This window comes from Triturus cristatus, chromosome 9 (genome assembly GCF_964204655.1).
Source record: "Triturus cristatus chromosome 9, aTriCri1.1, whole genome shotgun sequence".
Lineage (NCBI taxonomy): Eukaryota > Metazoa > Chordata > Amphibia > Caudata > Salamandridae > Triturus > Triturus cristatus.
Window position 1 is genome coordinate 268,368,675 of NC_140592.1, and position 12,176 is coordinate 268,380,850.

Here is a 12,176-nt window from a genome sequence, read left to right on the forward strand (position 1 = left end):
TTTGCTCATCGAAAAGAAAATTATTCACCTCCTTTACTAGTTGGCTGATTCAATAACGCCAGGTTGGAGTTCGAAAAGAGGGTTTCTCTACCTTCTCTCATTGTCTTTTTATATTAAGTTCTCCCCCCCTTTTTTCCCCTATTTTGTGTAATGAGGCTGAACTCGGGCTTTGCATATCTTACACCCACATGGAACCCGCATATCATGTCTATTGTAGGCATGTTGCTTTCTTGCTTATTGCAATATAACTGGCGATTTCTACGTTTCGATGTTGCCTGTTTGATTTTAGTTTGTTTTTGGAAAATGTTTCAATAAAAATCTTGAATTAAAAAAAAAAAAATGTGTTAAGTTGAAAACCGCTGAGTCCGATCCAGTGGTGAAAGCAGTTTTATCAAAGAAGGGTTGCTTTAAGCAGTGGGTGAACAGGAGTTGAAGACGGACACTGTGTTTCAAATAAGTACTAGCTGTTGCACTGTTCCAAGAAATATATAAGTTTGGCTAATGTCTCCCTGTTTTACCAGGTAAAACAGAAACTGGTGTCAGTCTTTATCTAGTGAAATAAAGGGAACCTTGAAATAGTAGTGGATTAGTTTGTAGCGAGCTATTAAATAAGAGTCTCTCCAATCAGCAGGCTTCATGGATATCCCTCAGGTAGTTATAATATCAATTCGAAAGAGCTAGGGACTGAAAAGAACGTACCTAAAATAATATTTACCAAAACAAAACTAAGTCTTACCATTTCTGCTCATATGTCTGAGTAATGGCAACACAGACAGACGTGTTTACGTATATATATTTTCAAAGAGATCTTCATCTGCTTCAGGAGAACAATATGAAATGTCGCTTAGTTTGCTTCATTTGCAAAAACTAAGTTTAGCAATGCATCCCATACCGCCTACAGCATTTTTATCAGAAGAGTTATGGACTCACATTTAGCAGTTGGTGAGACGTTGAACATCTGAAATCCTCTCATGGGGAACATTTTACTTGCGAAATGAATATGCAATTTTTTCACGAATATTAATAACCATGAACAGGTAACATTTCTAATAGAAACAAGCATTAGGTCTCGCTTTTGGGACCTTATAAGTATTTAGCCATGCAGCACGTTATCCTGGGTGCTGCAACATGTACTGTTGTTTCATGTGCCACTGGCAAACGGCCACACACACCCAAGGATGGGCTTCAGTAAGAAAATATGATAAAGTGTCTTACAAAATTCAAAAACGTGAATTTCTTTAACACAGAAGGTTTGACACTAATAGGCACATTATAGCACTGCATTGAGAAGTACTTATTTAAAGTGTTTTTTTTTGTACAACTGGTAGTCTGAACTTATACATCTGATTTTGTCACACAATCCATCATCCGCTGCATAATCTGTAGATTTAAAAAAACATTGTATCTCAAACGGATCAAAAGGAATGAAAAATATGGCGACTCTGGTTCCTGCGCACCCGAGCGCCATTCACAAAGGTTGCCTGGCCATCTATAAGTTGCTTATTGCTGATTTGGGGTGTTAAATTGTGGAGGGGAGAGGAAGCCCTGATGGGATGCAGTTGGCACAATCAAGTCACATAGGAGGAGTATGTGTGTTTAACTTTCTCCTTGGTCGAGAAGTGCCTTAAGTGCAGGGGTACAATGTGTAGCACAAAATCAAAGACAGGGCTGGTGCTCACCTGAGCAGTGTTGTTGCATCAGGCAGAAATAGGAGCAGAGAGACTAGTCTGGCATACCTACACATATGTGATCATGTAAGGCCTCAAAGTCCAGCTCATTAGAGAAACGCAGCGCCAGCACGTCAGGCTTCAAGGTGCTTCTCGACGGACATTCAACATCTTGAACACAACAGAAGAGAGTGCACAAAGCTGCATATTTTAGTGAAACTACTGCAATGCAAGGAACGCATTCTATAAAAGTGCATGTTCGCAATCTCTGCATGTCCACTCCCAGAGTACATAAGTGGTTTCTGGTGCTCACCAGTTGTAGGAAGGTGCATTACATTATAAATCACCAGAAGAATGCTCCATTCACTGGTCAGTGCCAGCCCCTGAGGAAGGGCAGGTGCAGCCTGTTAGTGTGGACAGTGAAGGGGCAGCAACAGTCACTCTTATTTAGAGTAGAAAAAAAAGCATTGTGAATAGAGAACGTTAAGGAGAAATCCACACCAGGCAACCAAGTCATGAAAAGAGACAATGGGAGATCGACGGAGACAGGGAGGGAGACAAATGGACATGAAAGGGAGACGATAGACAGGAAGAGCCAAAGACCGCAGAGAAAGAGGCAGACACATGAAAGGGGAAAAGAGGAGAGAGAAGGATAGTGGCAGGCAGACCTGGGACTGTAAGAGCATAGAGACAAGGTAGGGAGACGGGCAATGAGATGGGAAAACAAGAAGTCAATCTGAGTTATCGAAAGGCAGACAGAGTAGTAGAACGAAGATGTAGTACCCCTTACACACTGACAATCCCTCATCGCGATCACTGTAAAATCTAAAGTGATCGCGATGACACACGCTAGGGATGTGCGCGCATCAGCGGGGGAGGGGTATGGTGCTGAAGGCTGGCGCAGGAAAGGCAGATGGCTGGGCGAGAAGGGAGGGGGGGGAATGCGGGGAGCAGCTGTGCGTGTGCACGCCATCGTGCACTGTAGCTTGTCGCCAGCACAAAAATGTGGGTAGCACTTTCTAAACCCACCTACAAAATGTCTCGCCAGACCAGCGCATGCGCTGGGTCAGGCGAGACCTAAAAAGTAGGGAAAAGCAGCTTGCCTTCACATTGGGGGAAACAAAATATTTATGAAGGCCGACTCAAATATACTTTCACAAATTGTACAGAGTAGCTAGAAAAATGTTACAATAATTACCCCATAATGAACGTAGTTCTCTCCCAAATATAACTTCATGATGTGTTTCCCAAACTCCACTATGTTCTTCAAGTGGTGAAATATTTCCTCTGGTGTCTGAAAAGCAAAGGCCACAGGTCATAAACCAGATACTCGGACAGCGCAAATATGAGGTCTTAACTTTCCTTTAATGTGGATACATACGTTTTTATTTGGATGGTGAAATCAACAATTCAAAACGGAACAATTTCACATTTACGGCAGTACAAGATATCAAAATGCCAGATTCTTTCACAACTCACTTTCTATATCGTTATATTACTCGTCTCTAAGAGTTACTGTGCTCACCACATCGTAAGCACTTTCACAACAAGCATTTCTTTTCTTTTTTTTATAAATACAATGTTTATTTAGACCTTGGTCTTTAAACAGTAATAAACCAGTTAAAAATAACGTTTCAACAGCACAGATTTATACCTTCTCAACGTTAAAAATTCATCCATTTTCCAAAATGGAGTACAGTAGTGACTTTTCTACGCAAATCAACTGGGCTATTTATAAAAATTATAAATTTTTTAAAACTTACTTTAAAATAATGTGCAATTCATCCATTTTAAAAAGGATTTATATTAACCTTATTTAGGATTTAAAGCAGTTTAAAAATTTCTAAAAATTACGGCTAATTCTCTTTTAGATAACTTTTAATTACCTTCATATAGTTTCCTAATGCAATCACGATCTCGAGGTTAGGCATTTCTGTGATTAGCTCCACCGCCTGTGTCCGTAACTTTATATCAGATTTTAAAAACATTGGGCGGCTGCTCTAGTATTGTTGCACAGTCTAACAGAATATGTAATATATCACCTTTTGTTCCCAGAGTACACTTACAATAGCTATCATGATCTAACATTTTTATGTTTAATTCTTCGTTTACCAACCAGGGATTTATACCGATTCTCAGTCTTAAGATTTCCTGTCTGTACCAATGGTTTGGTAAAATGTCCAAGTAAGGGAACCAATTTTTTATTTAGCCATGAGTCTCTCATAAATTGCACAGATTTTTTCTTTGCCAGATATTCCATATCTGCACATCGAGAGACTTCGTCCATACTTCCTAAGATCGCTTTTAATAAATTCTACATACAGGGATTCTTGGCAAATTTTCACCTTTATGTTCTTACAGGCCAATAGTATTTTCTTCCTGTTCTCTTTAGCCCATTTTAGATTGCCATTTTGAATCTCTTTTCTGCACCATTGGGATACTTTCTGGCCTATCTCTATATCCAGGCATTTCCAGAATCTAATTAAAGCCATTTGTGACTGTACACTCCAAGCAGTTGTACCCAACTCGGTTCTTATTGCTTGGATCATCGCCGAATGTGGTAGTGACATCAATGTTTTCAGGCATTTCCCTTCCTCTAAATCCCAATCACATTTATCACTCAAATGAAGAACTTCCGCTCCATAGAGTACTTGTGGGGGTATCATTGCGCTGAAGGCCTTTAACAGCGGTCTGTGAGACACATTACCATAATCAAGGTTGAATTTTTTCAGACCACAGATCGATGTAAAGGCTTTCGCTTTCTGGGATTCTAGGTGAGTGTGCCACTTTAAAGACCTGTCAAACCACATCCCGAGGTAGCGATATTCATTCACCGTTTCTAGTTTCAGATCTGCTAAAAACCAATTGAATCAAATATCTTTTTTCCCAAAGCATAACATTTTTGTCTTTTCCATATTTACAGTGAAAAATTTCCTTTCGCAATATTCACTAAAGACGTTTAGCTTTCTTTGGAGGCCCATTTCAGTCTGGTCCAAAATTACCAGATCATCTGCATAAATTAACAGGACACTTTATTTCCATCCATTCTCGGGCTTGCACTTCTTTCAACCTCTAGGGTTGCTGGTAGATCTGCTAAGAATATGGCAAATAGCAGAGGGGCCAACATACAGCCCTGTCTAAGGCCATTCTCGATTGCTATTTTTGGCGTCAATGACCCTTCTGTGTCTCTAATTACTTGTGCCCAATTTCCGCTATGTAGCTCTTTTATTATCGCAACTAAGCCTTTAGGGATATTTTTATTTACAAGGGTTTCGCATAGGCATTTCCGATCAACTGAATCGAATGCTGCTCAAAAATCAACAAAACAGCAGCACAGCTTACCATTTTGATCTGTTGACTTGCGCGCTACTGCCCACAAGGCGAAGCAGTGATCAACCGTGGAGTGGCCTTCTTTGAAGCCCCCCTGTTCGACTGGTACAATTGAAAAAATTCCTCCACCCAGTCCTTTAGTCTATTCAGAATTATTTTTGAAAATACTTTTTCTCCTATATCTAGCAGATTAATCAACCTATAGTTTTGTGGTGCATTCATATTGCCTTTTTTATGGACTAGCCTTATTACCGCTCCCTTCCAATTCTTTTTCGTTTTTATATATCTTTATTATTCAGTTCGCAGCAATACATCATACATAAATCAATCATTTAAATCACCCAAGCTATTGGGGCATCACATATAATAAAACCAAATATAAAACTCATTAAGTCCTGATGACACAAACATACTTGCGTAAAACATCTACAACTCCATATATTGCAACATTGGCTGCCAAATTTTAAGCCCTAGTTGTTTTTTCCTCAAAGATCTTATACGATAGAGATTATATTCTAAATTAAACACATTATGAAACTTAGAGCGCCACATTTCATATGATGGCCCTTCTACTTGCAGCCACATAGATGCAACACATAATCGAGCAACGGCCATCGCTATAAATATAAAATAACGAAAGGGATAGCATATATGGCTAGGTTCAATATCTTTACCCAAACCCAATAACATAACCTCTCTAGATATATTAACTTCTACCCCAGTAGTTTGTGATAGAAATGCTGAAATATCAAATATATATTGTTTTAAGGCTATACAATCAAAAAATACATGTACAATATCAGCTTTATCCGCCTGACATCTGAAGCATTTCCCATCATGAATCTCACCCCACTTCATCATCTTAACAGGTGTACAATATAAATTAAACAAAGTTTTATAATGTTGGGTGCGTAGATTTGCCGTTAATATAACTTTACTTGCCATCGCAATTGAGGATTGCACATAGACCAGCATTACCTAATCTATCCCTCCATTTCGCATCTTGCACCTCTATATCATCCCGCTGAGTTGCCAATAATATATCATACAAAGTCCCAATTTTGGCTTTTTTTGATAATGCCTCTAATAAGTCATTTGTTACCACACGTGTACATTTACAGTGTTTATTAATAAAATCTCGGATTTGCAAGTATTTGAAGAGGTCATGTTTAGGTATTTTATACCGTTCCACCAACTCGGAGAAGGGAATGATTGACCCATCCCTAAAAAAAAAATTCCATAGAGTTAAATGGTGTGTAGTAACCCATCCGATTTATAGTGTTGCAGGGCTTTTGCACAGAACTATGCGCAGGAGACCAGGACCTCAGAGAATTGTGGTGTACCAGAAAACTCCCCTCAGAACCCAGAACCCCTTATCCGACTAGCTTAGTATCCCATTCGTTAACCTAGATCTAGCTAGGTGGTCCCAATGTATAGACAAACCAGAACAAGCGACTTAGATATTTCTCAGGAGTGGTGGGAATCCGAAATACCTGTTCGTACTTATTTGTTAGTCCACAACATAATAATACAGACACGGTAAAGTTTAAAGAGTTTATTTTATAAACCTCGCGTCCTAAGATGCAGTACTTTGGCTAACACTAGCAGACTAACAGTACAGATCAAAACCATAAGCATTATTACAATACCATATAAAATGAAAGGAGCAATCATACTATTAATGACAGTGGTATACGGCCACACTCCTTTCACTATAATCTAATACATTATTATTATTAGACTATTAGAAGGTCTCTTAGGCTAACAGGGGGGACCCCATACCGTATAGATCAGCTTAGTAGAATCACATCAAAGGATCAGCTCTCACAGCATGCATCAGCTCTTCTGTTCGAATGAATGTAAAACCAAACTGTTCTGCAATATTAAAGACGCTTGTCCTTCAGATATTGGCAGCTGTATGCATGATATGTCTAACAAGTGGTACGATCAATCTAAACACAACACTCTGTACCTTCTAGTGACCCAGACGCGTTCTTTGCATGATGTACAGACCAAGGGCACATTTCTCGGCTAAGAATGTGAAACAACAGTTTGTTATCCTGTAAGGCAAAGTCGAGTCAGCATTTCTAAAATGAATAACACATAACAATAGTGTCGTGTGCAGCGCAGCAGAAACGACAAGCTTGCTTACAATGATCTTGTGTATGCTAACTTAGTGTTGTAAATAGGGCGTGGCTTAATCCATCTCACAATAGGAGTAGTTTTTCGTATCCTCTTCCAGGCTTTATATGCAGCTAATACAATTTTGAACCGAGTTCTTTTAAAATAGCTTGGTTCGTAAAACTTAAGCAGGGCCTCCCTTGCCTGAATTCCCAACAACATCTGATATACATCTGGTGTTTCAAAGGGCCTTGCTTCGGCCCCAATCACCAGGTATTGCATATTCTGCAAAAAACAAACTAAATAATAGAGCGTAAAATTCGGCACGCCCCATCCACCACGTATCAGTGGGAGTGTCATATATTTTGAGGCTCGTCGACTTTTTTTTTCCATCCCCATATAAACCTATCAACAATAGATTGTAGCTGCATTAATTGTACGCATGTCAACTCCAACATTACCGTCCTGAAGTAATACATTACCCAGGGGAGTAAACACATTTTTAAAACATTACGACGTCCCACCATTGATAAGTGGAGGCACTCCATCTTTTCCAATTGGCGTTTTGTAGCATCGAGTATACCTGCCCAATTTACTTCAACTATCTCTTGAGGTGACATTCTAATCTTTATACCCAGATATCTTGCTTCCGATGTAACTCGAGCATCACCAGGACAGAGTCCCTCAGTACATACGATCTGGGTTTTAGAAATATTTAGCTTATACCCAGCAACTTCCCCATATTACTGAGTCTGAACCTCAATCTCCCTAATTGCCTGCTCCGGATCAGATGTTACTACCACTATATCATCGGCATAAGCGAGGACACGTGTCTGTTGTTCCCCCACTGTCATTGACTTTATGACATTATTGGTTTCCAATATTTGCACCAGTGGATTAATGTAGATAGCGAAAAGTAGAGGTGAGCAAGGGCATCCCTGCCTGGTCCCCCTAGTTATATATACACAAGAAGACTCCTTCCCCATCGAACAAATTCTAGCCCGTGGACGTTTATACATAGTCTGCAAAGCTGACAAAAATTGCGGACCAAACCCCATCTTTTGCATTGTGGCCCACAGAAAAGCCCAGGACACTCGATCAAATGCTTTTTCAGCATCAAGAAAGATTAACCCCATATGCTCTTGACGTGTTGTAGCATAATCTATCAATGAAATTACCCTGTGTATATGATTTACCGTGCTCCTACCGGGCAAAAAACCATGCTGACATCGAGAAACCAACAATGGTATAATTTTAGCTAGTCGTGTCGCAAGAATTTTCGAGTACATCTTGTTGTCAGCATTAATTAATGATATCGGCCTATATGACCCCGGATTTCTAGGAGGCTTATCTTGTTTTTTAAATATCACTATATTAGCATCGTCCCAGGATGGTGGGGGATTACCACGTTGGGCTTCTAAAAACGTAGCTAGCATATCATCCTTAATCATAGGAAAAATGATCCGATATACTTCCAAAGGAAGTTTATCCGGCCCTGCCGCTTTCCCTGACGCTAGCCCTGCTATCGCTATTTGTATTTCTAACATTGACATAGGAGCTTCTAGTGCCTCTCGATCAGCTAACCCTATCTCAATCAAGTCTAGGTTAGCTAGATATTCCTCTATAGTACCCTGCGTGACCAAGTCCTGAGTATATAATTCTTTGTAATATAGATAAGAGTACCTCCAATATACCTTCAATAGTCTCTACTACTCCCCGTTTCCCATCTTCCAATGCATCTATTCGCTGTAAGGTTTGTCTTCCCCGCAACCTTTGCGCTAGACATCTCCCTGCGGTCTCGCCATATTCATATCTCTCAGTTTTATAGGTTTTATACTGAACAGCAATATCTTGACTCCATATCTCATTAATTCTAGCCCTGCATCGACCCATCTTTGCTAGGATCTCTTTAGTATCCGATTTTACTCTAACCCCTTGAATACATTTGTATTCGACCTTCTTTAACTCCTCACATAGACCCAACATGTGTTCTTTCCGTTTCTTCTGCTTTGCCCATCCATAACTAAATGTTTCGCCCCTTATGCCAGCTTTCAAAGAATCCCAAATCATTGACTGGGGTGCCGACCCTTTATTATTTTCTATAAATCCCATGGCCCACGTTTGTATATGTTGAATATATTCCTCATCACTTAATTTTTTATTAAATGTAAAAGATCGCTGTTCCCTTAAGAGGGCAAGACTAACAAGATCCATAACCACGGGTCCATGATCTGATGAAATCTGACGCCATACCTGTATTTTTGAATCAGCAGCCAACAACCGGGGTAAAAATATAAAATCTAACCGAACACACTTGTTATGCGGGGATGAGTAAAAAGTATACCCAAGATCCCCTTCATCATGTTCCCCAATCCCCCAGCCATCGGCTAGTCCATGATTTTGTATCAATTGTTGTAAGGCCCTGAACACTTTGGGCTTACGCCCTGTATAATTAATAAAATAAGGTTCCCATGTATGTACATCCCCATGTATATTAAAGTCCCCAGCTAGTATCAGCGGAGTCCCCCAGAGAGACAGCTCAACATTTAAAAACTCCAAGGTCTCAGCCTCATCCAAGTTAGATCCATATACTACGCAAATGACAATTTTAACTCCCCCCACAATACATTCAGTAATAGCCCACCTCCCAAAATTGTCCACCCTCTCTTTACCCGTACTGACTATACCATGGCGTGCCATGATCGCCACCCCCTTTTCATAGTAGATTGCTTAGAGGTTGATAGTAAATTATACCCCAACTCTAATAATATCCTACGATTATCCCACAGGACATGCGTCTCTTGCAGACAGAGAACGTCTGGGTTAATCAGCCGCAACTCAGAAGCAACTAGTTTCCTCTTTAAACCATTATTTAGCCCACATATATTAAATGTACATATACGCAAGCTCCTATTGGCCATTTCTATAAAGATGCCCCATGTCCATCAGCTTTTTCAAAAAAATAAATTCTATAACTTCTACTTCTCATGCTGCGAACTGAGATTTTACCATTTGACCCCTTCCCACCCAAAACTCTACACCCCAAGTGCCCCTCTAAACCTCCCAAACACCCTCCCTCTACTCCCACCTCCCCAACCCAACCGTGACCCACCCCAAACAATAAGGCATTAGGGCCAATTGCCCTTAAGATGCTTAGTGATCAGCCCATTGATGCTCGCCCCCCCCCTCATCATCCTGTACAACAGCCAAATAAGAAAAACAATTGTTATACACATGATTATGCACATAGAAGTTTGCAATAGCTACTCCGAAGAAAGATCATCATTCAGCATAGTAACCTTAATCAACAATACAATGATTGTTCTTAGTCCTTAACCCAAAGATAAAAGATATTCTTTGGCTTCCACATCAGAAGTAAAATAACGGGTCTGACCTCTATTAACAATCTTCAAAGTAGCTGGCTGTAATAGAAAAACGTGTGCGTTTTTAGCTTGAAAAAGATTAATCAGGTGCCGCAACTGCCATCTCTTCTCAACCGTAGAATGGCAATAGTCTGGTCTCACAAAGAATTGTATTCCTTTACCAGCTCTCGGTTTGTTTGGCCTAGCCAAATCGTATAAAGACTGCCTAGCCAAAAAGTTATTAAGAGAAATCAGGATAGCCCTGGGTTGCTGCGGTGCTTGTCCACTCCTACCAGGTCGCTGTCGAAAGGGAAACCTATGCGCCCGTTGTAGTTCTTGTGCCCAATTCCATTCTTTCAACTCTGGAAACGCTTCTTGAAATAACTCAACTACAAATTTTCGGACATCCTGTCCCTCAAGTCCTTCAGGCACCCCCAAAATGCGAAGATTGTTGCGGCGCAGCCGATTTTCCAAATCGACCAGCTTGTCATGTACATCATCTTTATTAGCTTTAATATCTGCCACTGCATCCTTTTGAGCCACTATCTGATCTTCAAGCAATGAAATTCGAGTTTCGGCTTCCCCCATCCGGGCAGTGAAATCATTGCAAGATTTTGCCAATCGTCTGACTGTATTTTGCAACTTTCGACATGCAGTATGTGTTTTTAGATTCGCAGCTCGTGTTTCCAACCTAAGTGATGAAATTAATCTATGGATTGACTCCAATGATGTATGGTCTTGGCCCTCTTCTACGACACCCCCAGTAGCTTGATCAGACAAGTTAAGGCCTTCCAACACATCACTTGAGGGTTCCCAATCCGAAGTGTCTATCGATGACAATCCAGTAGCTCCTTCCTTGACTTTCTTCCGCACAGTTTGTACTACTGTAGGGGCCCCCTCTGAAAAAGGGCTTTCAATGTGGCTTCTGCCGGTGGAAGTTGTATCTCCAGGACCCTCCTCATACAGTTGAATATTTTCTTCTAAGTCAGATTCTTCGGACTCTTCTGAATGCTCCGAAAGTGAAAAAAATTCACTGTCTTTGCTGCTGATAGTAGGTTCATCTCTGTCCTCCCTAATAAAGCCAATCTCACCTGGAGATACCGGGTCGTTAGAGGCATTCGTAGCCCCCTCTGTTACAGCACCTTGTTCCAAAAGAGTTCTACTCTCTTCTGTAAATAGACCTCCTTGTTTTGAAATATCCGAAAGATCACATACTGAGGTCACCACTTTTTTCCCAGGAATTACCTGAAAAACCTGCGATATCTTAGGTGTCCCTTGAACAGTTCCCTGTAGGGGGGTATTCTGACACATAGCGCCTGGAAACTCTTTTAAGCCCTTTGCCGCTAAAGCTGCACGTGTCCCTACAGCAGATTCCCCTGAGGCTCTTATTTTTCCACCTCTGGCAGTCTTAGGCGCCATAACAAACAAGGAAGTAGTAACGCCCAAAGAAATTACTCAAAAGTCCCGAATTAGCCAGGCTAAACAAGCGTCGAAGCGTCAGAGTTGTTTCCAATCCAGCTGTTATAATTTAATATATTTTCCTCCCCGTTATCTGAGACTTTAACTTTTTCCCTTTAACTATTTCACGTGACCAACCCGCTCGGAGCCTGCAGTTGAAACTCAGTTTTAAGTAATTTTGTACTCACTGACTATGTTAAACAGCTATCATCCGTTTTTTCCACCGACTTTTCAAGCT

General features: G+C 40.5%; 1 protein-coding gene across 1 annotated transcript in view; it reads right to left on the reverse strand.

Moving 5' to 3' along the window:
• IPPK (inositol-pentakisphosphate 2-kinase) overlaps positions 1 to 12,176 on the reverse strand; it is a 324,563-nt gene that overhangs the window by 243,937 nt on the left and 68,450 nt on the right. The window contains exon 3 of the mRNA XM_085624891.1: positions 2,866 to 2,961. Coding sequence (XP_085481017.1) covers positions 2,866 to 2,961 — 96 coding nt within the window. The remainder of the gene's footprint in view (positions 1 to 2,865; positions 2,962 to 12,176) is intronic.